General features: G+C 48.1%; 1 protein-coding gene across 1 annotated transcript in view; it reads left to right on the forward strand.

Moving 5' to 3' along the window:
* CCDC180 (coiled-coil domain containing 180) overlaps positions 1–27,951 on the forward strand; it is a gene marked incomplete at its 3' end in the record, with an annotated part of 47,073 nt that overhangs the window by 5,415 nt on the left and 13,707 nt on the right. Inside the window, exons 6-26 of the mRNA XM_080668314.1 lie at positions 850–978; positions 1,083–1,193; positions 1,314–1,409; positions 3,263–3,426; positions 4,776–4,895; positions 7,883–7,962; positions 8,337–8,425; positions 10,429–10,551; positions 12,006–12,179; positions 12,994–13,109; positions 14,194–14,320; positions 15,426–15,465; positions 15,594–16,063; positions 17,310–17,539; positions 21,151–21,326; positions 22,895–23,075; positions 23,954–24,100; positions 24,757–24,901; positions 25,077–25,193; positions 26,405–26,503; positions 27,403–27,522. Coding sequence (XP_080524440.1) covers positions 850–978; positions 1,083–1,193; positions 1,314–1,409; positions 3,263–3,426; positions 4,776–4,895; positions 7,883–7,962; positions 8,337–8,425; positions 10,429–10,551; positions 12,006–12,179; positions 12,994–13,109; positions 14,194–14,320; positions 15,426–15,465; positions 15,594–16,063; positions 17,310–17,539; positions 21,151–21,326; positions 22,895–23,075; positions 23,954–24,100; positions 24,757–24,901; positions 25,077–25,193; positions 26,405–26,503; positions 27,403–27,522 — 3,054 coding nt within the window. The remainder of the gene's footprint in view (positions 1–849; positions 979–1,082; positions 1,194–1,313; positions 1,410–3,262; positions 3,427–4,775; positions 4,896–7,882; positions 7,963–8,336; positions 8,426–10,428; positions 10,552–12,005; positions 12,180–12,993; positions 13,110–14,193; positions 14,321–15,425; positions 15,466–15,593; positions 16,064–17,309; positions 17,540–21,150; positions 21,327–22,894; positions 23,076–23,953; positions 24,101–24,756; positions 24,902–25,076; positions 25,194–26,404; positions 26,504–27,402; positions 27,523–27,951) is intronic.

Consider the following 27,951-nt stretch of genomic DNA (forward strand, 5'->3'; position numbering starts at 1 on the left):
GCCCAGGAAGTCTTGTCTAACTTGGCCTTTAAGGGGCCAAGTGGAAACTGGACTCCAGGTCTGGTGCCAAAGCCAAGCCTATAGCCTTTGATCTCCCCTATTCATGGGGCCCAGCTCATCACTTTGCCAATGTGCCCCAGCTGGACATGAGCTCTGTGGCTTTGGTCACACAACATAACTGAGCCTTAGTCCCATCTGAAGTAAACCTGGAGTTCTTTATGGGCCACTTTCCCTTTCTTTCTCTTTTTTGTTGTTATTAATTCTCACTTGAGGACACTTTTTTATTGCTTTTTAGAGACAGTGGAAGGGGGGCGGGAGAGAGAGAGAGATTCATGTGAGAGAGACATGTCAATTGGTTGCCTCCTGAACCCACCACAAGCAGAGCCGGGGATAAGACATGCAACCCAGGTATGTTCCCTTAACCGGGAATCCAACCTGCAACCCTTCGGTGCGTGGGCCGACACTCTAACCATTGAGCCAGACTGGCCAGGGCTTATGGCCTTCTTTTTTAATTTTTTAAAAAAATTTTATGGCCTCTTTAATGAATATTTGTTGAGTCCCAACCATGGGCCTGGCCAAATGTCAGCACCTACTTGCCAGGCTGTGGTGAGGACCCAGCGAGTCTGAGGACAAGCTCTCCACTTAGCATAGAGCATGTGCCCCGAATGGTGGCTGCCCTGTGCTCTAGCTGTGAGCTGATTAGTAAATCTTCACTCCTTAGGTCTGGGTAAGAATTACTATTTTTGAAACAGGACCTCGGCCGATTCTTCCTCATTACAGATTGGGGGGGCTTCCTCCTGCCCCAAGGCTATTGATGCTATTAGCCATCGCCCTCCTGGCCTGTTTTAGGAAATGGAACCTCTCATCTTGGAGCCAGGAGCGCTTCTTTTAAAAAAGCTGGCTGAGTTTGACGAAAACATCAACTGTCTCTTCAAAGTAGTGGAAAATGACACAAACCTGGAAGACTACGACATCCAAGTAGGGGCCCCCAGTGGGCTGGTCGGCCCCATCCCCATCCTTCTTCCTTCTCCTCCCCTCCCTGCCCTCCGTCCTCCCAGCCTCACCCAAACTTCTCGGCACAGACCCTGGTGGAGCTGTGGGATCAGGTGGCCCAGAGGTTCCTGCTCCAGAAGCAGGGGATTAAGGAGCTGGATGAGACGCTGAACTCGCTCGAGTTCTCCCGGGCAGATAGAGTGAGTCGGCCCGCCAGCGGGTGCTCTTGGTGATGTCCCCTTGTATGAGGCAGCATCTGTTTCCTTTCAGTTCTCCAGGACGAGCAGGAGTCACTAACTATGGCGCCTTGTCGTTTCCAGCTGAAAAGCGTGTTGAAGAAATACGTGCTGATCATAGAGAAAACCTCCTACCTCATGCAGCCCGACGTGTACAGGCTGATAAATAAAGAAGCCATGGTGAGTGGTTTTCTGGTGGCATTTCCAAGTAACTCCGTGACCACTTAGGTTCAGAACCAGAATCTTAGTTAAGTATTTTCAATGGGACTCTTTCTAACGTACATTTCATGCTTCCCTGCTGTCTTAATCTCCGTCTACCTAACGCAGCGTCATCATTCTGAGCGCTGACGATTTCACAGGTGCCTACTGGGCCATGTCGCAGCCACCGCATGCAGTACAACAGGGGCTACACTATGGGGCATCGTCTGGCAGCTGTCACAGTCGCAGGGTGGTCTGTGCCCTCGTGGGTGACGCCCGCCTGCTCTGTTAGTCTAGTTTTCCTGGTGATTCTTGTCTCTCCTCCTGCTGAACCATGCCTGCACCCTGCCTTTGTTCCCACTGCTTCCCTGTCCACAACCCCAGCCTTCCTGGCTGCTTTCTTTGGGATTAAAAATACAAGAAATTCAAGGTTGTTTTTGATGTCTCCCAAGTCAGTTAAGTCTGGCTCCTCTGCTGCACAAAAGGATGCTTCTTTCGGCTACTCAGAGGCGCGTTTTGCCTGCAGAGGTTTCCAGGTCCTTGCAGAGAGCTGGGCAGCCAGATAATGGCGAAGGGAGTACAGCATTCAGAATCACAGATGGGCTCAGCCCAGGTCTGTGCCTGGGGTCTTGAGCAAAGCACAGGCGGGGAGCGAGCACAGATATCTCTCTCCACTGCCCAGGCATGAAATAACTCAGCTCCTGTACCTGGAGCTCCCTGTCCATAAAATGGGAATAATAATACCTCCCCACTCCCCCCAGCACTTGTTGGGAGGATGACAGCAGAGGGGCTCAGCAACGGCAGCTCTCATTTTGAGACAAGCAAGAGTTCCTAACTTTTATCCATTTGATCCATTAGGGGAGTCAGAGTTAGCAATGTCCTGGTTTTGTTCCACTGACTGACTTCCCTAGGTTTATTTTACTCATTATAACACTGGCACATGCTACTTGTTCTGTGTGCATTTATCTCATTGGATTTCGAGAATTCCCTGTGCTGTACATGTCTTCATGTTACGGCTGCAGACTGAGAGGTTCAGGAGATACTTACCAATGCCAGGAAGTACAGCTGCATCAAGCCTCAGGTTCCAATGACAAGTGTTGCAGGAAGTTCTACTCACTGCACTTGGCAGGTCCTCACCCCCAGCCCAGGGAAGTGCCTGGAGGGTTCTAGGAAATGTGTGGAGGCACTTTTGGATGCTGTCCTCCCTGGGGGGATAGGAGAGGCTGCTCTCAATGGAGGGGGCAGGGTTGTAAGTGGCAGAACAGTACCACACAATGAGAACTTTCCCACTGCCATGCCAAGCGTGCCCAGGAGAGAACACTGGCAGGACTGCCGATGAAGGTTCTCGCTCTGGCCCCCTTTGGTAACTGGATCCCAGTTCTCAGCATGGCCATATGTGGCTGGTCCCTGATGGCATGAGCACTCTGTTTTTGGAACAAATTTATTAAAAAACAAAACAGAAAACAGTTAAACACCGAGAGCCCGCTGGCGTGCTTAACTCCAGAGAGCCCAAATCGGTGCCTTTAACCAACAGTCGGAGGCGGCTTTGGAGCTGTGTTGAAGCTCATATGATCACGGTTCATGGTTAAGCCTTCGGGAAAGACTCTGGTCACTTCCATGGCTATTGAGTCCCGGGCAGCTTCTTGGAGTGCCCAGTGAACCCTCAGGACTCCTCAGACACCTTGGCCACGGCCGCACTGGGCCCCCTCCCCACCCCCTCAGCCCGCCCCTCACCTGGTTCCTCTCCAGCCTCCCATCACCCTGTCCAACTGAGCCTTGTTCTGATCTTCAAGAGCTGCCCAACCCACCTAGAGCCTGCCTGCCTGTGACCACAGGTCATAAACCAAGCCCTGCTGGGCAACCGGAGGGCCATCGCGCAGCTGTTTGTCAATCTGATGGAGGCCACGCTGAAGCACGAGCTCGAGAGCCGCCGCCGCTGGCAGAGCCTGGTTGATGGCTGGAAAGCTATCAAGAAGGATGTCCTGATGCAGAGCCTGAGGTCAGTGGCTGCCCCGCTCACCTGGCCGGCCGGCCGGCATGGGCAGCGGGGAGGCATTCTCCCTCCCTTTTTGCCGTTGCTTTAAAATGCTGCTGTTTTCTGGTGGTAAATGTAATATGTGCTATTGTTTTAAAAGTTAAAATAGATAAAAGCATAAAGAAGAACTTGGAAATCACCACGAATCCCTCGCTGCAGTGAGAAGCACAGCTGGTGCTTTGGTGTATTTTCTCCAGGCATTTTGAGACCCACGCTGCGTGTGTAGATTTGCATTTTGTTTTCCTCACAAGCGTTTTCTGACAGCAGTACAAACTGTTTGGCAGCGTTAGTCTGGTTATCTGCCCAGTTTCCATTCTTTACTCTCCCACGTGGCCTTGCGTTGCTGGGGTGAAAAGAACGGCTTCGATGTGTCCCACTCTGATGGCAAATTTCACCCAGGGGAGGGAAGGTGAAGTGAAGGCCCGCCTCCACGCTTCCTCTGCCAGGTGGCACTTTCGTTAATACTGACACAGGGGTCCTGGACCTTTGGGCCAACAAACAAGACATTCTTTTGCTAAGAAAGGGATGCCTTGAGCCAGGATGTCTGAGGACACCAGAGTGTCCGTCCGTGTGTACTGTGGGTCTGGAGGTGTACATCTGCGCTTCCAGATGGGAGCACCAGAGCCTGACACTGAGGATGAAGGAACGTGTGCTGAGACCTGGCTCCACCTCTCCTTTCCCTGTGACCTTGATCTAACACTTGACCACTTGGAGCCTTTCTCTCCTTGTGCAAAGCGGGCACGGTGAACTGGTGACAGGTCAGTGATGCTCAGCAAGACGCTGCATGAAAAGTGTCAGCTCTGGACCTGGGAGGTTGTTAACAAATGTCGGTAATCATCAACAGTGATGGCAGAAGCTGACATTCACTGGGCATTTCCCATGAGTCAGGCCCGGCGCTAAGGGCGCTGCTTGCAATATCTTGCCGGGTCTTGATCATCATCAGCTCTATTACAGAAGAGGAACCTGCGATTCCGAGTGGAGGGTAGTGACTTGCCCCAGGCCATAGAGCTGGCAGGCAGCAGTCAGGTACCTCACCCAGATCTGAGCCTGCTGGTCTCATGCTCTTAGCACCAGAGTCTCACTGACCGGGCCTTGGTTCTAATCTCCCCTCTGCGCCCCCCTCCTTTCCTCAGTGTCCCAGAGGCCCAAGGTGGGGAGGAAGGGGCTGGGAGTGGAGTAAGGGTGCTGGAGTTCTGAATGTTCTTACCATGGGTCTCATCTCTTTTCTCCCAACCACCTTGCCCCGCCCTCCCCCCCCCCCCACACTGCCCCTCCGTCCTTTCTCCATGGTGCCAATGTGTCTGGATGCCCAGTGAGTTCATGGCCAGTGAGAGGATCCAGGATCCTTTAGCCGTGAAGAAGGAGCTGGAGAACATGCTGAAGAAACAGAAAGCCCTGCAGGGAAAGCGGCTGAGGCATCTCTGCACCATCTGGTACAGCGGGACGGGTCCCTGGGGAGGGGTGCCCCTGGGCATCCACAGGGGAGGCAGGCCCAGTCCCCAGCGCAGACCTTTCTCCCGAGGCATCCTCCAGACTAGGCCATCATCTCCTGGTCTCTGGGCCTGGGCCCACGTTCTGCATTGTTATAGCCCCAGTGGCAGTCGTGAACATGGTATGTTTGCTGCAGAAAGAAGTTTAATGGGGCTGAACCCAAGAGGTTGGAAGGAGTCAATGGCCAGCGGGGAGGTGGGGAGACAGTGAGGGGAGAGAGGGTCAGGTTAAGGGTTTGGACTTGATCCTGAGAGCAGTGGGGAGCAGACTGGCTCCATGAGCTTTGCAGTTTGGAGAGGTCTGTGGCTGGAGGCTGGGAGGTCAGTGAGGAGACTGTTGCTATCAGACAGGGGACCTGTTAGAGGCTGTGGGCACCTCCCTCAGGTCCGGGTCCACCTAGCTCTAATCCCATAATAAGCTGTGTAGGGGGAGGTACACTGAATGTTCTAGACCCTGGGAGCCCACTGCCCGGGGAGCCTGTGGCATCCACTCCCAGCAGCAGGATGGAGCCTGTGTGGTCCTGCAGGCTGGAGACAGTGTCTTCCTTGGTCCCTCCCATCCTGGAAACCCTGGGACTCAGGTCTCCTCACCACATTGCCCAAGTTCTCCTGGGATGTAAAGGACAATTAGAGCCCCACACAGCCTCCCCCTCGCTGGTATCTCCCGCTCCACATGTGGCCTCATTTCCACGCAGGTGTAAAATTAACAAGGTGGATAAAAATCTCAATTCAAGGAAAATGTTTTGTTGTTTTCCATAACTCCACTTATTTCTGACTCTGAGCCCCTATTCGTTAAACTGGGCAAAACTCGGTGCCAGGCCGCCACGAAACCTGCTCTGTCTGCACTTCCCCAGCCCCTGTACGCGGGCCCAGGCCCTCTGCAGGCTTGTGGGCAGTGAGGTGGGGAGAGTGGTGCTAAGATTCCCAGGGCCCCAAGAGGGAGTTATCCAAAGTCCAGGGAGAATCCCCATGAATGTTCTTAGATCCAATAAGCATATGTGCATATAATTTTAAAGTATCTTTCAAATGTTTTTAATGATTTTAGAGAGAGAGAGAGGAAGGGAGAGTGCAAGAGAGAGATCAATCAGGATGCCTCCCGCACGCCCCCTACTGGGGATTGAGCCCGAAACCTGGGCATGTGCCCTGACCATTAATCAAACTGGTGACCTTTCGGTGCAGGGATAACGCTCAACCAACTGAGCAACACGGGTCAAAGCTAAAAATAATTTTTAAATTACATTTGTATTTTTAAAAATATATCTTTATTGATTTCAGAGAGGAAGGAAGAGGGAGAGAGAGATAGAAACATCAATGATGAGAGAGATCATTGATTGACTGCCTCCTGCACGCCCCCTACTGGGGATTGAGCAGCAACTCAGGCACGTGCCCTTAACTAGAATCGAAGCTGGGACCCTTCAGTCCACAGGCTGACACATTTGTATATTGGAGTAATGTTAGATTTACGGGAAAGTTACAAAGATAGTCCACAGAATTCCTGTCTATCCCTCCCCCAGTTTCCCTCATGTCATCATCTTGTTACCCCTGGACATTTGTCAAAACTAAGAAGCTAAACTTTGATGCATTCCCAGTAACTAAACATCAGCCTTCTTTGGATTTACTTGTTTTCCCACTAATGTCCTTTTTCTGTTCTAGGACCCAATCCAGGATGCCACACTGCATTTAGTGTGATGTTTAGGCTTGATATTATGCTGTATACACTCTCGTACCTACCTTTTGCTCTTTACTGCCCCACCGTAGGTAGGGTGCCAAGACTATCCCGGGTTACATGTCTTGTCCTGACATAATCATTAATAGCATCTCCCCCTTTCACTGTCAGAAATGTCCTGGCTTGGACAGTAAATGTTATGGCCCCTCTAGCCGTATGCATCTTTCCAAGTCATTAAATCCCACCCGAAACTTAGTGCCTTAAAACAACCACCATTTCTTGTTTCTCATGACACTGTGGGCCGTTAGGCAGTTCCCCTGGCCTGGGCTCTCTTGGCTGGAGCTTGATGGTCTAGGATGGCCTCACTCCCAGCCAGGCCCGGAGTCTCTCTCCACTTGCTCCCTCAGCTTCCAGGAGGCTATTTCAGGCTCAAGGGCTTGGTGACGGTGGTACAGGAGTTCCCTGCAACAAGAGAGGGCAGGGAAATGTTCGAGCCTTTCCCCGTCTCTGCTGTGTCCTTTTTGCTCAAGTCCCATTGGCGGAGCCCAGATCCGGGGGGAAGAAATAGACTCCACCTCCTCATGGGAGGAGCTAATTATATTTGGCCATTTTTCAATCTGCCACACTTTTTAAAAATAGATTTTTTATTGATTTCAGAGAGGAAGGGAGAGGAGGAGAGAGATGGAAACATCACTGATGAGAGAGAATCATTGATCAGCTGCCTCCTGCATGCCCCCTACTGGGGATCAAGCCCACAACCGAGGCATGTGCCCTTGATCAAAATCGAACCCAGGACCCTTAGTCTGCAGGCCAACGCTCTATCCACTGAGCCAAACCAGCTAGCTGCACACTTTTTTAATGACTTCACAAGAGGGTTCATTGTGCTTTACTTGGACAATTCCCTATTGTTGAATATGAAGGTTGTGATTTTTGTGTGTTTGTAAATAGTAATGTTAAGCGACCATCTTAATGCATAACTTTGTATGCATTTTATATTGTTATCTCAGATTAGGTTCCCAGAAGTGGTTTCCTTGCTCAAGTGAGGTAAGCTGTTTGTTTTTTTCCCATTAGGAAAATTCGTTTTTATTTTCTAAGTAACAGTCTGGTTCATATGAATTACTTTTTCATGAGGTGTGTACTTGGCAGCAGGAAACCCCAACAAGTCACAGACAGTGCTCCGGAGCATGCTCCCTGCAGATCCACCCATTTCCGTAAGTGGAGGTTCTATTCAGGCCTGGCTTACTTGTCCTGTCTTCCTTCCCAGTGACCTTCTGCCCCCCAACTACAGCAAAGCTCAGCTGGATGAATGGTATTCTTCTCTGGACGCCCTGAATAACAGCCTTGGTGAGTGGGGTTTGCGGGATTTCCCTCGGGTCTCTCCGGAATGCGGTTCAAGTAGTAGCTTCATAGCAACTTCAGCTGTCAGTCAGTCATTTATCTGAGAGTTCCATATAAACTCAGGAGCGGGTGGCAAGGCCTCCTGGGGGAAATGGGATGGGTGTGAAGGGAAGCATGAGTTCTGAGGGCTCATATGGGACCACCAAGCCCTTGCCTGGCAGAGCCAGGGGCGCCAGGATAATTTGGGTGAGCTCTGTAGTCCCGATTCAGGCATTTTCCTGGGGAGAAGACGCTTCCCTTAGAAAAGGGGGAACTCCTCTTTCTGTCTCCCCTCTTCCTTCTGGAAGAGCAGCTGACATGTTTTGTTTCTGCCCGTGGAGACACCTACCACACGGACTGCATGATGCAGCTCCGCGTACAGTATGAGAACACCTGGCAGGAGTGCCTGGAACACGTGCAGAAGTGCAAGGTGGGTGTCCCTCCCTGCGGGCCCGAGGAGAGGCTCGCCGGCTCGGCCTGCTGTCCCCTCTCTGGCCCTCCCTGCCTGTCTCCAGCCTGGACCCCCTGCTTTCCTTTCTCGCAGGCCCCAGGCCTTCACTGGCTATGGGTATTCTGAAGCTCTTCCCTCTGCCTGGACCCTGAGCTTTCCAGTTATTCCCACCTGTCCCTCAGGTTGTAGCCCAACATGAATGATCACCTCCAGGAAGCCTTCCCGGATCTCACGGGCAAAGTTATATACTCCCTGAGCACCCCAGACCTCACCCTTGACACTCCGTGTCACAGCACTTGACATTATTTATTCCCGGAGGGCGTATGGGGGTATTTCCAGTGCTTCCCTCTGATGAACCGTGCTGCCACTGCCATCACACCCACTTGCTCTTCAGCATGCCCACCTCTGTCAGACGGTGAGCCAGTGAGTTCACCCACAAACCCCTTCAGTGACAGTGCCGGGCTTTCTGGGGTGCAAGGAAATGTTTTGTCAAAATGCTCTCTCCCTGCCTCCTCAGTAAAACTGTTGAAATTAAAAAAAAAAAAAAAAAAACTCACAAAAAAGCCAATCATTGTGAGGACGGTCCTGCCAGCTGTGGCAATAGGAGTCCCCCGGCTCTGAGGGCCCCGCCTGCTGCCCCCAGGAAGCTCCTGCTGCTCCACCCCTCACATGTCTGTCCAGCTTCTGCTCAGCCCCCGGGACTCTGAGGTGAGCAGAGCGCCTCACAGAGCGGCGCACGGCCCGGGTGCTGCTCTTTCTGTGGCCTGTGCCACCCACTGGCATACCCTGTCATTGAATCCCACACAGTTTGCAGAGTGGGCACTGCCAGTCCCATATGGAGATGAGGAGACCAGGGTGTGAAAGGCCTCGGGGCTGCCCAAGCCCACAGGGCTCTGCCATTTGCCCTGTGGCCTTAGGGACAGCCAGGTGCTTCCCAGCCAAACCTCGGAAGTAAAGCCTGTGTCCTCTGAGAGCCCCTGCGCCGGCTCTCCCTTCCTCCCCCCCCCTCCCCCCCGCCCAGGACTTCCCCCAGAGCTCCATAGACCTTGACCCTGAGAGCTGGCACCTGTGCCCATTGTCACTGTCCCTTGCCCGACGCAGGGGATGAGTGCTGAAGTCGTCCCATGTCCTAAGAGTGCATTGAGCTTGACAGAGGACACTTGGTATTCCTATTCAGCAGCACTGAAAACATTTAACTGCAGACAAATGTTTAATTTGGGGAGGTTAGTTTATTTTAGATTTTATGCATAAACCAAAGCTTTGTTGATAGAGAGAGCCCACTCTCTAGTTAGCGTAAGTCATTTACAGGAAATGGGAGCCCTGTCTGAGTTGCAGCCATGCTGAAGCCATGCAGGATGGCGGGTTGTGCCTGTAGGGTCTGCAGTAGGACAGTGCTGAGTTCTGATTCTGGCCCCACCGTGGGCCAGCTGTGTGCCTCCAGCTTCTCTGAGCCTCGGTTTCCTCATCTGTCAAAATGGGAGCCCTAGCCGGTTTGGCTCAGTGGATAGAGCATTGGCCTGTGGACTGAAGGGTCTGGGTTCAATTCTGGTCAAGGGCACATGCCCGGGTTGTGGGCTCGATCCCCAGTAGGGGGCGTGCAGGAGACAGCCAATCAATGGTTCTCTTTCATCATTGATGTTTCTCTCTCTCTCTCTCTCTCTCTCTCTCTCTCTCTCTCTCTCTCTCTCTCTCTCCCTCCCTCCCTCCCTCCCTCTCCCTTCCTCTCTGAAATCAATAAAAATATATTTGTTTAAAAAATGGGGCTAATGAGAACACATCCGGGGGATTCAGTAAGACAAGGAGAGGGTAGCACACAGCACCTGGACATAGTGGGCGGACCACAAAGACAGACCATCTCCACTGCTGTGAGGGTTTCCCTGAGGGTCTCATGGATTGGGGGGAGGCGGGCCTCAGGGGCCAGGCCCAGGCCCCGAGGTAAAGCCCCCACCAGCCCCAACCAGGCTCTGCCTTGTCCCCTCCAGAAGCAGCTGCTGGACTGGAAAGCCTTCACCGAGGAGGAGGCAGAGAACATGGTGAGCCCAGCCTTCCTGCAGATGGTGGGAGTGCTCCAGACCAAGGTGGAGGAGGAGCTGGAGTCCTTGGAAGTGCGTGGCTGGGGACCCGTGCCGCTGGGGAGCAGGGCGGGGTCACCCGGGGTGCTGGGCCGTGAGAAGAACAGGATTCCAGGGCCCTGAGTCCATTTCCCTCATCATGCCCCCTTCAGAGCAGTCCAGGCTCTCACCCTGGCTCCCCAGTCACCGGCTGGCACCACACTGCACAGGACTCCACAGAAACCCTCTCGGGCAGTGAGTGCTCCTCGAGCCCTTGCTCACTCTGGGTGCTGAAGGGCCACAGGAGCAATAAACCCTGCCCCGTGATGCTTAGAATCTGGAATGAAGTCAACAAACATTTTCTGTGAGGGACCACATAGTAAAGGATTCAGGCTCCGTGGGCTGTCAGGTCTAACAAAATCTCACTCTACTATTGTCACACAAAAGCAGCCCAAGGCGATGTAGAAACAAATGGATGTAGCTGTGTTTCAATACAATTTTCTTTTTGGACTCTGAGATTAAAATTACATGTAATATTCACATCATTAAATATCTTCTTTTTATTTTTCCCCAGCCACTTAAAAATATAAATTCTGTGCTTAGCTCCCAGGGCCAAACAGAAAAGGACGGAGGGCCACAGGCCAAGTTTGCTAACCCCTAACACTGATGAGACTCATAGATTTTTTTAAAAGGGAGAGACGTGAGGCCCTGGCCAGTGTTATTTAGTGGTTAGAGCATTGGCCTGCACACCTTAGGGTCAAGGGCACATACCTGGGTTTTGGGTTCTCTCCCAGAACCTGGTCTGGGCTCCTGCCAGAAGCAACCAATTGATGTATCTCTTTCACATCGATGTGTCTCCCACTCTCTCTCTCCCCCCATTTCCCCTTTCCCCTCTCCCCTCTCCCTCTTCCCTCTCCCCTCTCCCCTCTCCCTTCTCCCCTCTCCCCCTTCCCCTCTCCCGCCTCCCCCCTCCCCCTCCCCCCCTTCCCTCTCTCCTCTCCCCTCCCACTCTCTCTCTCTCTCTGAAAAGCAATGGGGAAAAATATCCTTCGGTGAGGATTAACAAAAAGGGGGTGGAGTAGAGTTGAGGATTTAATAGCAGAGTGTGGTGTTGGCTCTGATTCTGAGAGTTATGGAGTTTCACAGAGGGAAAAATGCCCAGGCCAAGATGGGTGCAGCCACCTGGGTGCCCAGGCTAGTTTCCAAACCCCAAACGCCATCTTCTTCCTGTCAGTGACTTCAGTGGACATGGGACAGGTCTAGACATGGGGCTTCAGGTCAGCCAGACCAAGGGTATGACCTTGGGCAGACTAGAAGTGCTGTCCCAGAGGAGGGAGGGCCATGAGCCAAGGTGAGGCCCAGAAGATGACCTTGCGGGGCGGTAATGGCCAGTCCTTGGAGATATGAGTCCTCCCTTGTTTGGAGAGGGAGCCCTGTGAGTGGGGCCCTCCTCCTCACCTAGGGGCAGTTGGCACTCAGGGCCGCTTCTCTGGGTTCTGCAACTGCAGAAGTCCTTTGAGGCCCTAACGAAGCGGGCAGAGTGGCAGAGCTTGGACCTCTTCAGCTATTTCCAGGAGGCCGTGCAGCTGTGGGAGGCACATCAGGACCTGCTGTCTGTGCAGGAGCTGCAGCTTGAGAAGCGGATGGAGCAGCAGCGCAGGAAGCACAGCCTGGAGTGCCAGGTGTGGCTCCAGCACCCAGGGAACTCCCCCGGGGGAGGTGGGAGGGGCCATGCCCAGACTGTTTGTTGCCTGTTGGTTCTGCTTGGTGACCTGTGAACTTAGCCAGCATTCAAATGCAAAAATGAAAAAAAAACATACAACGTCGACCCACACTTCACACAATACATAAAAATTCATTTCAAATGTAAAACCTCAAGCTAGCTGTAAAACTTGAGCCAGTGGGAACATGAGGCTCACCTTGGTCATGGGACCTACCTGAGTCAGGTCTGGGCTGGGCAATGGGTCCCTGGATTCAGACATGTCTGTAAGAGAGTGTGCATGACAGACAGACAGACTGCGGGTGTGGAGCAGCAGTTGCCAACCTTTCGGACCTCACAGACCACCAGTGGTCCGCGGACCACCAATTGGCGACCGCTGGTGTGGAGCATCTACTTCTGGCAGTGAGCTGGCTCCTGCCCCACCTGCCTTCACACAGTTGGGAGTGGTCTTCTCAGCATGATTTCAAGTATGAGAGCGAGGAGCAGGGGCTACAGGAAGGTGTGACAGGCGAGCCTAGGTGGGTGTGAGGGACAGGTCCCTGAGAAGTCCCACCTGAGCTGGGTCCCCGGGGATGTAAAGTGGACAGAGAAGAACATGCCAGGCAGAGAGAAGAGTCCGAGGCCTAGAGCATTGCCCTTTTTGTAAAAAGAGAGTCCAGGGCCTGCCCTGGGCACCTGGACCTCAGTTCCAGTGGCAGGGTCTCTGCATGTCACTTCTACTCTGCAAGCTCTGGTAACTCCCATCTGCTTCCTCCTGTTTCCGGGGTGGCTGCCAGGCCCAGGAGGCCCACCTCGACCAGCTGTTGGACCAACTGAGGCAGCAAAGCACTGAGGGATCATTGAAGTTTCACCTGGAAAAGGCCAAAGATTATCTGAAGAATATGAAAGGCAGGTAGGCAGACCAGACCCCAGGAGACCGAAGGGGAAGAGCTGGAATTCATTTTCAGGGTCAGAGGCTGCCTGCTTTGGAGCCCAGTGTGTGCCCAGCAAACTCAAGGTTCAACTGTTGCCTCCAGCTTTGGAGAATGTTGTGGCCCTTTGCAGCTTGGTTCTCAGTCAACACAGAAACTTCCAGGGAGGACATGGATCTGAAAAGTTCATGGAGGGAGATTTCAAGACCCTGTACCTGAAAGGTCAAGAGCTTGGGCTCTCTCCTTCCTTTAAATTTTAAACATACATGCTCTTTGTTAAAGAAAAAAAAAGTTAACCAACACAAACATGTAGAAAAATTCCCCTTATTCCTGTTCAACTCCTTGTTTTGATGGGCATGTGTATATGTGGAAATAGTGTCTTGTAAATAACGATTGGATCATACTATGCAAAATGTTATAACTACAAATATATTTCCATTTTTAAATTACCATGTAGAATTCATTCATATAGTTGCTTTATAATGGTTTAACCATCCCACAATTGATTCGCTTTTAAAGATTGGTTCCAGTTTTTCAATGTTAAAAACAGTTCTCTGTGAACCATCTTGTATCTTTGTGCCTTTATACGACTAATTCTGTGAGGACCATTTACAGAAAAGGAATAGTACTGCTGATTGTTTGCAGGACTTCGATTCAGAAGTATAATCTTGAGGCAAATAAGTCACTCCTGAGCCTTGGTCTCCTTACCTGGGAAACGGATAAAAGCCTGGGTCTTGGAGCATCAGAGGGTTTGATGGGATCATGTAGGTGACGTTCAATGACAGGGTTAGGGCAATGGGCAAGGAGTGGGAACCCATGTTACAGTGCTCTTGTGTGCATTTTCTAAATGTTCTACAGCAAGTACGTGTCCCTTGTATGATCAGAAAAATAGCAAAACAAACCAAGGACTATTATTGTAAAAAGAAACCTGTACAGCAGCTCTGTGCAGAGCTAAATGCCAAATTCTAGCCCACCTCTGTGGGGTCAGGAGCTTCGCTTTTGGCTGGGGTCTCCCACATCAGCAGAGCTCTTCTTAGATGATAGTATCACCCACCTACCTCCCAGGTATGAACATTTTCATGTCACCTTGACAAGAGAAGTGATGGAGTACTCAGCGGTCATACTGCATGAACTCAACTCCTACAGCTCCAACCTCAGCAAACACTTCCATGTTCGTGAAATCTTTGAACAGGTATGGAGGGGGATACAAAAAGCCCAGTCATTCTCCAAGAAGCAAAGGATGACTCCTAGTTCTGATTTGCTTCAGCTCTGAACACCTTTCCTAACCATGTGGAATTAGATTCTATGTCAGGACATCAAGGAGTCAAAAGCCAAAAGCATTTCTAAGAGAGAGCACCTCTTACTCAGATTAGAAGAGGTTGAAGGATGGAATTATAATAAAAAGGCTAATTTGACGATTCTTCGAGTTCATTCATCCAACCCACCACAGCCACACGGCCCTCCTAAAGTACAGCTCTGACCTACCCACTCTCCGCTCACAAGGCCCTCACCCACAGCTCCTAGTTGACCACAGAGGCCCCACATCTGGTTCCGCCTTGACTGTCCCTGCTTCCGCTAACTCCTACTCTGCCTGCATCTGCCCCTGCCCTCCTCCTCTCCTCCTCTGCTGGCATCTGCCTGTCTCCACTCATCCCAAATCCACTCCAGTGACAAGCACCCCATCCACCGAGCCTGACCTTCCACATCACCTTCCTCACGTACTGAGCCCCAAAGGGTTTAAGGGGCTTGCCCAAGATGACCCAATTTGTAAGAAGCTGGAATTCAAATCCAGACCTGCAAACTCAAAAAAGGCTAATTTGACAATTCTTTTAGTTCACTGGTGTGTTCAGTGGTTAGAGCATCGGCCCAAGCACCAAAAGGTTGCAGGTTCAATACCGACCCCTGGTTGGGGCGAGTGTGGGAGGCAACCAAATGATGTGTCTCTTTTACATCAGTGTTTCTTTCTCTCTCTCTCTTCCCCTCTCCTTCCCTTCCACTCTCTCTAAAAACCAATGGAAAAAATACCCTTGGGTGAGGATTAACAACAATATCAAAAAATGTCAGAATGAGATTTTATTCTATTAATGCCTACTGTATGATGAAAGGGATTGCTAGTATGTTTGGGATTAAGTAAAACTGATTCCCTCGATTGGGAACACCCTGATGACCCAGTGAAATGCCTGCATTAGATATTGGGGGAGGGGCAATTCCTTTTATGTAAATGAAAAGAGGTGCCCTTGGAAGTGGCACCTAGGAGGAGGGCAGTGCTGCTCAGTGTCCTGTTTTTTTCCTTGTAGAACTTGGATGGGGAAGTCATTCTCAAACTCAGGGAACCAGGTAAACCTTTCACAAGTCAAGTCTGATTCTCCCCGACTCCACTCTTGTATAATTTTGGGTTGGAGACACCCAATTCAGGCTACATTGGTAACCTGTCTTTCTTTGTGCTTTGGGTTGGTCCTCAACAGAAGCATATGAAAAGGATATCCAGGAGAGAATGAGAAAACTGAGGGGGAAGCAGAGGGCTACAATGGAAATGAGCAAGAGTGAGGAAAGCATAAGTGGAGATGAAAGTTTCCCTTGGTCAGCAGAAGAGGTGGAAGAAGGAAAATATCGAGACATTGAACACTTCGTAACTGAAGAGATAGTGAGCCAGAGGGAAAAATCTGTACTGAGTGAAGAGATGGATGGGTCGAGAGAGGACTCTGTTCAGGAATTAGAAGAAACACAGGTTGAAAGAGACACCTCCTTAAAACCATCCCTGAGTCAGGAAAATGTGATGGTTCAAGAAAAGGAGAAGGAAGAGAAGAAAGAAGAGGAAGAGGCAGAGGAAGAGAATAGAGAGGAGAAGGAGAAGAAAGAAGAGGAGGACGAACAGAAAGAGGAAGAGGAAGAGGAAGAGAAAGAGGAAGAACTTGAGAGTTTATTTATGGCTGAGGTAGGTCAGGAATGGATTTATGCTTTGCATGGGGAAAGTGTATTATGTTCACTCTGTGTGTCATTAATACAAGCCTGAGTCCCCAGTGACACAGTCTCCCTTGGGGTGTGTATAAGGAATACAAAGGTATGCACACCTTTTATTTTTGCCAATAGGGATCTAATTATTATCTCATAGCAATGTTTTTTTAAAATTCACTTTCCTCTCCTCACATCCCATCCTACAACCTACTCTGAGGTCATATGATTTTCCTTGGTCTTCCCTGGTCCTCTCTCTTTCCTGGCTCCTCTTTACTGTATAGGTCAACTTACCCTCTCTATTCTTTCTCTCTTCTCATTCTCTGGTTGTGTAAAACAAAAGACCCATCTCCAAGTTGGCAGACAGAGCTCTCCTTCAAGTACAGGGAAGTAATTCTCATATCATTAAATCTTGCCCAACGTGTTCAAACTCACAGAACAGTAACTTGAATTTCATAATCTTGAAATTGCAAAAGATACTTTTCCTGTGTTGCTGTGAAAGAATTGGCACATGAGACTTCTTTCTGAGCAGGGATCTCAAACTCAGATGCCCATAGGCATGTCATAGAGCTAGAGACCAAGTGTAAAATGGTGACAATTGGTAAAGAGCATTGTCTTGTCCATTTGAGCTGCTGTAACATAGACTGGGTGGCTTATAAACAAAAGTATCTTTTTTTCTCACAGTCCTAGAGGCTGGGAGTCGAAGATCCAGGCACCAGCAGATTGGGTGTCTGGTGAAGGTCACTTCCTGGTTTATAGATGGCCATCTTCTCACTGTGTCCTCACATGGTGGAAGAGCAGGGGAGTTCTTTGGGGTCTTTTTTGTTTGTTTGTTTTTACTAATCCCATTCACGAGTGCTTTGCCTTCATGACTGAATCACCTTCTAAAGGCCCACCTCCAAACACCAACATGATGGAGATGTAAATTTTGGAAGAACATCCACCATTCAGTCTATGGCAACTGTGCAGTCATTACTCAGCTCCAGCCAACAATGTCATGTGGGAAGTGGGCTCAGAATTGCCAGGTTTTCTGATTTTTAAGAGAATTCCAAAATCTAGACTATATGTGGAATTTCCCGACTTTAAAAGCATTATGTGGGCAACAAAAAAAAAATAACTATAGGCAAGATTCAGCTCATAGGTTTATAACCTCAGATGTCAAGGAACCTGTGTTTGGATCCCTAAGTCTGTTTGATTATGTCAAGTCTAAAGTCTTGTTTTCTGCTTAGTCCGAAGCCGAGGAAGAGAGCCTGGGGACTGTATCCCCTGAGGACATGGAATCCTTCACAGTCTCCAGTGGGAACACTTATTTTGTCTTCATACCCCTGGAACAAGAAGAGGAGGATATCGAGGGGACCCATTCCAACCTCTCTGACATTCTCATCAACGACACTTCCAATGCCAAGTTCCTAGAACAAGTAATCATTCCATCCAGGCTAGTTTCAGAAGTTAAGAAACAGTGAGTAGGAAACCCTTTTATTCTCATTCCCTTGTCATGAGTTTTATTAACAAGTTGAAACATTTTAACAAAAAATGGACTAATTTCACCAAGGAAAAGGAAATGTGTACCTGAGGGAATAGATGAGAAACACAAATGCCCAGGATTATTTGCAGTTACAGATATCTTCTGTGACCCCTCTACCTGTCCCAGGATGCCTTGCTGTCTTGGGCCTTGTACCTAAGACCTAGTGTTTTCTCTGCAAGATGTTTCTGGGATCTAAATCATGGCTCATCGGTAACCTTAGGGTTTCTTACTTAAAATGTTTTTTTGTAGATATAGACCATAGGAGTGAGTATATCAGCATAATATTTGGCCCTGATTATGTGACACATTTAATATAGAAAATTGAAAGAAGTATGATGAAGAATATAGAAATGACCCATAGTTCTACCACTAAGAATTTACCTCCCCTAACTCCCAGGTTTTTGTGCCTTCATGTTTGAATTTGTATTAAACATGGATATTTGCATTTGGCTTTAGGAGAGCATTTCCATTGTCCTTCTGGTTTGACAACAACATGGCTAGGACTAACCAGCTATAAGTTACTTGCTAGTCTACCTCCCATGTTTACACATGGGCAGGGAATAGAAGGAGTAAAGTCAGGCCTTTGTACTCTTTTCTCCTTTATCTCGGCATCTTCTGACCTTGGAAATGTCTCCTGACTTGAACCTCATCCTCTCCTTCCTCTATCACAGGCCTGTGTCTGTCCTCTCCATAGCCCATAGAACAAGGACCACCACAAGAGCTAATATTTATTGAGGGGATCTAATACTTTCAATAACTATAAGAGGAGTACAGTAATTAGTCCATTTACAGATGAAGAAACTGAAGCTCAGAGAGTTAGTAACTTGAAGATCTCTGAGATAGGAAGTGGTTAGATCCATGATATGAGCTTAGACCCTGTAATTCCAGAGTCTTGAACCAAATACTATGCCATCTGGCCTTGGAACTAACCAGAAAAACAGTTCTGTGTTTAAATTATTAGATTTGCATGTTGCAGGAGAGCATACATGTCAAAAAGTACTGAAATCATGAGTGTATAGCTCAGTGAATTCTTCAAAGGGAATACCGCAGGTAACCAGTACTCACAGAAGTGAATGTTACCAACTCTCCAGGAGCCGCCTCATGTACCTGTCCCAAGTCACTGCACTCTCTTCCCCAAGGATAACAAATATTCTAACTTCTGAATTAGTTTTGCTTGTGTTTCAACTTTAAATGGAATCATACGGAATGTACTGTTTTATATCAGGCATCTTTCATTATGTTTGTAAGATTCATATATGTTTTTTAATGTGGCTATAGCTCATATTTTTATTTCTGTATACTATTCAATTATAAAAAATGTGACACATTTTATTGATCTATTCTACTACTGATGCACATTGGGTTGTTTCCCATTTGGGGATATGCCAACAATGCCACTCTGAACATTCTTATATGCACACATCTTTTGGTGAACATATATGTATATGTATATATTTCTCTGTTAGATATATAACTAAGAGTGGAATTGTTAGGACATGGAGTTATATGTGTATCCATCTCGAGGAGATACAATCAAAAGATACTGCCAAGAGGTTTCAAATGTTTTTAACAGTTTACAACAGTGTGTGAAAGTTCCACTTGCTCCATATCCCTCACCAATACTTGGTATTATCAGCAGTTTTTATTTTAGCCACTATGGTATCTGTGTAGTGGTGCTTTATTGGGGTTCATAATACAGTGAGTAATCATAAGCAACTCATCATATAATTCTGATGAGTAATGATGTTGTGCACCTTTTTATATACTTATTGGCCATTTGGTTATTTTATCTTAAAATCTTTTGCCTTTTTTTTCTGGTGGATTATCTATTATTTTTTTCTCATGACTCATATGAATTAGTTACCTCCACTAGATATGAGGTTATTGTCAGGTAAATGCATGGCAAATATTCATTCCCTCTCTTTGCTTACCTTTTTTACTCTTTTTTTTTCCCTGTTTATTTTCTTTCCTTTCTCTTTTTTTGGTTAATCCTCACCTGAGGATATTTTTTCCATTGATTTTTAGACATAGTGGAAAGGAGGGGGAGAGACAGAAAGAAACATTGATGTGAGAGAGACACATTGATTGATTGCCTCCCCCATGTGCCTGAACAGGGATCAAGCCTGCAACCCAGGTATGTGGTATGTGCCCTTGACCGGAATTGAACCCAGGACTTTTCAGTCTGAGGGCTGACGCTCCAACCACTGAGCCAAACCGGGTAGGGCACTTTATTTTATTTTCTTAAAGGTATCTTTTGATGCACAGAATTTCTAATTTGTAATAAGTTCCTAATCATAAATTTTTTCATTAAGGTTAGTGTAATTTGTGTCCTATCTAAGAAATTTTTGCTTTCCCCAGGTCATGAAAATATTATCCTATGTTATCTGACACAAGACATTGTTTTAAACTTCCCCATTTAGAGATAAAATCCACCTGGAATTGATTTTTGTTTATGGTGTGAGGTAGGAGTCAACATTAATTTCTTCCCATGTGGATAGCCAGTTGACCCCAGGCCATTTGGAAAATTCTTCTCTCCCCACTGCTCTGCTGTGCCTCTTTCTTCTGCTCTGTGTGTATGTCCTTGCAGCACCACCTCACCTTGCTTGAGCCCTGTATCTTTATACCAAGTCTCAATATCTCAAAGTGTAAGTCTTCCAAATCTGCTCTTCTCCAAGATTGTCTTGACTATCCTTGACCATTGATATTTCTATATAAATTTGAATTCAGCTCATCAGTTTCAATAAGAGGACATCTGCTGATGTGTGTGTGTGTGTGTGTGTGTGTGTGTGTGTGTATGTTTTAATCTCATTGAATCTATAGATAAATTTGGGGAGAACTGACATCTTAACAATACACAGCTGTCAACATAAATTTTAAAAAGGAAGACGTGATAAACTGGGGAAATATTTGCAACTCACATCACAGTCAAAGGACCTCATGTTCCTAATATATAAAGAGCTCCTATATAAGGAGATTAATAAGAAAAACAAGCAGTTACCCAGTAGAGAAATGGGCAGAATATATTAATGGATAGTATTCAGAAAAAGAAATAAAATAGTCTTAAACAAATGAAAGTATGCTCAATCTCAGTCATAATATGACAAAACTATCAAATTTAGAAGTTTGACAATGCACTCTGCGGCTGTGGAGAGGTCGGTGCTGTTCCTCGCTGCTGATGGGAGTTCAGGTTGCCTTGAAGTAGAAGTGCTTTGGTTGTATCTTCAAGAATCACACAGGTATTTTAGCCTTTGATTTAACAATTCCAGTTCAGGGAATTTGCCCTATAGAAATGCTTCTACACTTGACATATGTACAAGGTTATTCATTGTGGCCTTCTCTGTAAGAACAAGTGGTTGAAAACCATCCAATGTCCTCCAGCAGGGGTGTGGTAAAAGAATTACAGTCCACCCAGACCAAAAACACAGTGCATTTGGGAAATAAAATAAGGAAGAAAGAGTGAAAGGGCTAAGTACTTTATCAATATGGAAAGATCTCTCCCAGGCCCCGATTGCTGTCAGAATGACCCTCACTGGTCTCTCCCTCAGGCTTCGAGCTGGCTTTTTCGAGCACTTAGAGAAGTGGTTTGACCAATGTACTCTCAATGCCCGGGTCATCGTGTCCACCAAGATTGATCAGCTGGATTCAGAACTGGAGCTGCGTCTGCACCTGCACCAGCCAAGAGCAGAGCGCATTGAAAAGGACATCCACAACGTCAGGGCAGGTACAGTCCCTGCCTGGGAAGGCAGCCCTGCTCCAGACCCCTGGTGTCTGTGCCACCACAGCTGCACACTCACTCGCTGCCCCAGTTTGCACCACACAACCTTTATCTTGTTGTCACACCACATGTGTAAGGGTTTGCTCCTCCCAGGTTGGCCGAGAAGGTGGTACTCAGAATACTCATTCAAAATGTTTTAATAGTTGTTTTTTGTTTTTGTTTTTGTTTTTTTAAAAAAGAGGCATTAGATATTGAAATGAAGAGTGTTGTCCTGTTTTAGCTGTGTGGATCCCAGATCTGTTCACATACCTGTCAGATATGTGGCAGATGCTCCAAAGGCAAGCCTGTAGCTCCGGTATCAGAGCTGTCAGGCTCAACCACTGTAGCTGTGTCTGGCCAGGTTACCTGACTTCTCTGATCTGACTCTTACCTGTAGAAGAGGATGTTGTTAGTGGCAGTGATGCAGTGAGTAATCATAAGCAACTCATACAAGCCACAAGCCCCCCAAAGTGGTAGCCATTAATTTCTGCTTATAATTTATAACACTTAAAAATGGTGCCTTTTCTTTCTTAGGCAGAGGGGTCCATTAATGGGGTTGGGGAGCACACTTTTAGATGGATCCTTCAATGACCCCTATTAGGTTTTCACTTGTGTCACACTTCAAGCTCCATCACAGACCTTCAGACAGTTCCCACAGGATCCCACCCAACCTCCTATTGTCTGGGGTGGTGAAATGGTTGTGGAATCAGACAACCTGGCCTGGAGTCCCAGTGCTTGTGGCCTTAGGAGACCTTCTGGACTTTTGGTTCCCATTGTCTTCATCTGAAAAACGTGCATTAACTATAAATATAAATAAGGTGCTTTCCGAAGGCTGGTTTCCTTCCCCCTCCCTGGCTCCCTGGCCCAATGCACCATGTGGAAGTCAAGGCCAGAGAAGCAACGTCCCAGAGCCACACCATTCATTTTTGATGGCGCTGGGACCACAGCACTTTCACCTCTCCCAGCGGTGGGGAGGTCAGATAGGGTGAGCTGGGGCTGTCTGCTAGCTCTAAAGCCCTGTGATGGATCTTTTGAAGCCAAATCCTGGTTCTTTTTACTTCACCTTAGAAGTCCATTGGATTTCAGGCTCATTGGAAATGATCAAAAGGAACAACCCTCAACTGCCCAGCTGTGGGCTGGGTGTTTTCTCCCAGGCCCTCTCACCGAGAACCCTGACCTCCCCAACACCTTGCCCCTATCCCACCTGCTCCCAGGTTGCTTCTCTGGGACTCTCCATCTGCCAGGCCTTGTTCTATTTAGCTGTAGGCAGGGCATCTCCACCAGCAGAGACCCCCCTACCCATAGCGGGGCAGAGCTTCCTCTCCAGTTAGAGACCCTGGTGCAGTTTCAAATTGGCCTCCCTGATATCTGTGCCCATTCCCAGGCCACGCCCTGGTGAGGGCAGAATAAGGGACATTGTCCTGAATCGTCTCTGCTCTGCAGCAGCCTGGGAAGGGCAGCTGTCACTGTCAGGGAAAGGAATATCCTGAGGTGACTCGGGATCCAGAGGACCTCAGCTCCCTCATTCATTTCAGCCGAGCTCTTGCTTCATCAAGAGCGTTTGGATAGCCATTGTGCCGGGGTGCTGGAGGCGCTGAAGAAGGAGAAGCTGATGTTCTCCCAGTTCCAAGAGGAGCAAAACATGAAGACTAAAAACTTCCGCAGCAAGATTTGTGACATGGAACACATCTTCCTGAATGCCACCAGGAGCCAGAAGTAAGGGCCCTGGAGTCCCCCACCCTGGCATTGTGGGCCTAGAACCCAGCCGGGTGGCTGCTGTCAGAGGAGTGGTCCCTCTGGTGGATAAAAGAATTGGATTTTCCAGGCCATGGAGCAACCTTCCCTTTTCATTTCACCTCTGCATGAGAGTCAGAGTCCAACTGTGAAACATCTGTCTGGGGCCTGGGGGCTGGGGCAGGAGAGCAGCCAGAGAGAACAGAGGGTGCTCTATGCAGACAATGTATCCCCAAATGTCCACTTCCGTCTGGGGCAATCAGGATGGAGGAAGGTGGGGAGGGGCAGAATTCTCCCATCAGGAAGGAGCACTGGCCCAGCTGGAGGTAGAGATGTGCTCAGGGCAGAGCGAGGGGTTCCAGGAAGGCCATGCAGGGATTTGGGATGGGGGCTCTTGCATGCTCAGGGAGGCCTCAGTCCGGTAACAGGTGAGGAGGCCTCACAGGTCTCTGCACAGGGGTGAGGTACACAAGAGGCAGCTGTTTAGGGTGGACTTGGGTGTAAAGAGGAAACCTGCAGGGCACTCATTCAGGGGAGCCCCAGGAAGCAGGAGCCATGCTGCTGGGAGTTAGAGCGAACGTGCCGGAGGGAGGACAAGATCCAGTAGGACATGGGGATTCTTTCACCAATTTGGTGGCAGGGGCCGGAGTGAGGAGAGAGGGGCCCTGGCCCAGCACACTGAGAGTTCCACACTGTGTCCTGCACACACTTTGAACTTCCTTCTAAAGCCTCTTGTACTGTCCAGAGAAGATGGGCAGTGCTGCGGGTGGCCTCACAGCTGGGCACAGCAGTGGAGCTCAAGCAGCCTTCCAGGTTGGCCTCCCATGCCAGTCACCACCCTGCCCCTCCCATGTCCCCAGGCTGGTCAATCTCAGCAGCACCCTCCACCGGGAGCTGCTTAGCTACGTCGATGTCATCCAGGTGTCCCTGCGCAGCTTCCGCCAGTACTTGGAGGAGAGCCTGGGCAAGCTTCGCTATACCAACATTGAGTTCATCAAGCACAGCAGGTGGGAGCCAGCATCCAGGCCTCTGTGGCCACTAGGCTTTCTCTATGGAGAGTTGGTCATGTCTCCTTTAATTTTTTATTGTGACAAAATGTACATAACATAAAACTATCCATTTTAACCATTTTCAGATGTTCAGTTCAGTGGTATTAAGTATATTCGCAGTGTTGTGCTGCCATCACCATCATCCATCTCCAGAACTTTTTCATCTTTGCAAACTGAAACTCTGAACTCATTGTGTACTAACTCCCATTCTCCCAGCCCCTGACAGCCACCATTCTATTTTCTGCCTCTATGAATTTGACTCCTCCAGATACCTCATTATAAGTGGAATCACACAACATTTGTCCTTTTGGGTGTCTGGCTTATTTCATTTAGCATAATGTCTTCAACATTCATCCACGTTGTAGCACGTGTCAGATTTTCATCCCTTCTTAAGGCTTAGTACGATTCTATCATGCATATGTACTACATTTTGTTTATCCATCTATCTCTCCGTGGGCATTTGGGTTATTTTCCTGCTTCTGTCCTTGACTTACCTGCATTCATTTTACCTGGATCTTGTACTTTTAATGTAAAGCCTTATTAACCACATATTTGGGGTGAATAGAAAGTTTCAGATCTGATCAGTGCCTCTATTTCTTCCAAATTATTTTCAGATTGTTTTCGGAGGGAGGCAACTTTTCTCCTGAAGAAATTCAGTCACTGTGTAATCGACTAGAGAAGGAAGCTGCCCGGATAGAGGTTGTTGAAAGCTCAATCATGATCAACATGGAGAAGATGGAGAGTGAATACCTGGATCAGGTGGGTGAGCCCCACCCTTGACCTCCAGCCAGGCTCCCAGGATACCTGGTTACAAGGTCAACGAGGCCAGTCAGGCCCCCTTTCCAACCATTAATTGAGCCTATCCCCCTCTGCTTCTGAAGCCCAAAAGTTCCCAATTAAGGCCTCCTCCCTTATTTTCTATATTTCTTTACAGGCCAATGATTTTATCAACAAGTTTGAAAGTAAATTCCGTAACCTGTCTGTGGACCTTATTTTCTTAGAGAAAATCCAGCGGTTGCTGACAAATCTGCAAGTGAACATCAAGTGTGAGGTGGGACAGATTAATTCTTCATCTGGTGGCTGTTTGTCTCACACACACACACACACACACACACACACACACACACACACCTGCATGCCATCACTGTCCTAGAAGCTGGGGGTACTGGTGTGGTCTCTGCCCCATGGTACTTGCACTCCAGCCAGGAAGACAGATTAAATCGTCATGGCTTCTAACATTCATGAGTTCTTTGAATGTTAATGGACTTATTTTGATTGGTTATGTTAGTCCTTACAAGAACTGTACAGCACTGCTTTTTTAAAAATATATTTTTATTGATTTCAGAGAGAGAGAGAGAGAGATAGAAACATCAACGATGAGAGAGAGTCATTGATTGGCTGCCTCCTGCACGACCCCACTGGGGATCGAGCCCACAACCCAGGCATGTGCCCTTGACCGGAATCGAACCTGGGACCCTTCAGTCCTCAGGCCAATGCTCTATCTACCGAGCCAAACCGGGTAGGGCAGCAAGCACTGCTTTTAATCCCCATTTTAGAGATGAAGAAACATGCAGAGCGTAAATGACTTAGTCAAGGACACAGAGCTCTTAAATGGTATAGCCATAATGTGAGTCCAGGTCAAAGATCACAAATAAACAACCCAGCTGAGCACCTCAAGGAACTAAAAAAAGAAAAAGAAAGTAAATTTAAAAAGAAGAATAAACTTTAGCAGAATGAAGGAAATACCTAAAGGTCAGATCAGAAATCAATGAAATAGAGACTAGAAAAACCATACAAAAGATCAATGAAACTAAGCTGATTTTTTTTGAAGATAAATAAAATTGGCAAACCTTTAGCTAGACTGACCAAGAAAAAAAGAGACAAGATTCAAATAAAATCAGAAATAAAAGACATTGCTACTGATACCATAGAAATACAAAGGATCAGAAGAGACTACTATGACCAATTATATGCCAACAAAAAGGTAACCTATAAGAAATGGATAAATTCCTAGAAACATACCCATACCCTCAACCAGTGCTGTGAGTCACCAATTTTATTTTTAAACCTTATCTATTTGACAATTAAAAAAAACCTTTAAAACGTACATTGATCAAGTTTCTGATAAGATTGTACCTTTTCCCCGCCTGATTTAATTTTTCCAGTATTTACTTCATTTCTCAGATAATATGTTTCACTAAACATTTTCCTGATCAAAATAAGTATTCTAGAAACAAATCTTGGAACTTCTGTCTTTTTTAGGTAGCAAAATCTAATTCACAAGCAGATGGATTAAATTCTTCTCTGGAACAGCTTCAAAGCAAAGTAGAAATGTATCGAAACTCAAGGGGAGATAAAAATGTAAGTGCTCAGTAGATGCTAAGCTATGAATGGTAAAGATGCCTCATGCTGGAATCATAAACTGGAAATACACTTACATGGTCAAGATTTCCTCCAGCACCAGAGGGGCCTCGGAGCCTTCCTACTTAATCCCAGGCAGGCAGGTAGAGTCCGGTGAGAGAGTCCTGTCTCTTTCGTTTCAGTGACTGATTAAGGTTTAATTGTCTAACAATAGAGGACATTTATTTTTCTGTCTTTATTGCTTCTTCTTGCATAGTAAAACGTGCTTCCTGTAAAAAGTTCCAACATCAAAGCACAGAGTGGAGAACACACATCACTCATGTTGTTCTCATTTCCTGCAGAGCCACTCATGACTCCTGTATTTTGATGCCGGTGTTTCTGTACATCCCCGGCACCTCACTGTGCTTTCCTACACACCTGTGGGCGTGGTCAGTGGGACCGCTACTCTATTGGGGTGTTTATTTGACATAGTCATGGAGATCCCCCTCCAGAAAATTGTGGTCATTTCACTTCTGCACACCCTTGCCATCTTGGGCCAAACATTTCCTTCTGCACATAAAGAGTGTTAGATCTAGGAGAAATCCTAGGGAAGCATTCTTTGTCCCCAGCATACAGATGGGGAGACCGAGTCATGTGTATTTAAATCATTTGCCTACAACAAATCTGTAGACCCAGTAATGGAACTCTGATTCCCTATCCACTGAAGGATCTGCTGTCCCAGTGCAGCAGCCTGGAGAGTCAGCCACTTCCCCAGAGCCCTTCCTGCCACTGAGGGGCCTCCATCCAACCAAGAGGCATGCATTCTCACCAGCCAGCTCCCATTCCTGAGATTCAGATGGAACCAGCCCACCCTCCTGCAGCCTGCTTCCTGAGGCTTTCTTCTCCCATGTTCTCACTAGGTAGTGGTCACCGAAGACCTCCATGGCTTCATACAAACTTGGAAAGAAAAACTGAGCCAGAGGATCCAATACCTCAACTGCAAGCGGAAGCAAGCATCTATAACTCAAGTGGTGTTTGCTGTAAGGCGTGGAATGGGGTGGTGGGGAGGCGGGGGTGAGCTATTGGAGGATGCAGGGCTCAGCAAAGCCCAAGGGAAGAGGGAGTTCCCAGGCCCCTGCTAGACATTAGACCTATGGGGTGCTTTGGAAAGGCCACAGGCTGTGCAGTCAGATCTGAGTTCAAATCCAAGATGGGCCACTTCCCTGCACTGGTTCCTTAGAGGATCCCTCACCTCTTGATACCACCTCCTCTCCTCTCAGCTCACTGCACCCACCAGCTCTCAGGGAAGCCTCACTTTTCAGCCTCTTCCTTCCCACCCATACCCATGAGCAGCCACCAGCTTCTCTCTACCCCCACTACCACCTAATCCAAATCCCCTGGTCTCTTGCGCCCCTGGCTGTCTTTAGCTTCTCACTTCCTTCCATGACCCGTTTCCTGAGCTGCTGCCA

The sequence above is a fragment of the Plecotus auritus genome (genome assembly GCF_963455305.1).
Source record: "Plecotus auritus genome assembly, chromosome: 5".
Classification (NCBI taxonomy): domain Eukaryota; kingdom Metazoa; phylum Chordata; class Mammalia; order Chiroptera; family Vespertilionidae; genus Plecotus; species Plecotus auritus.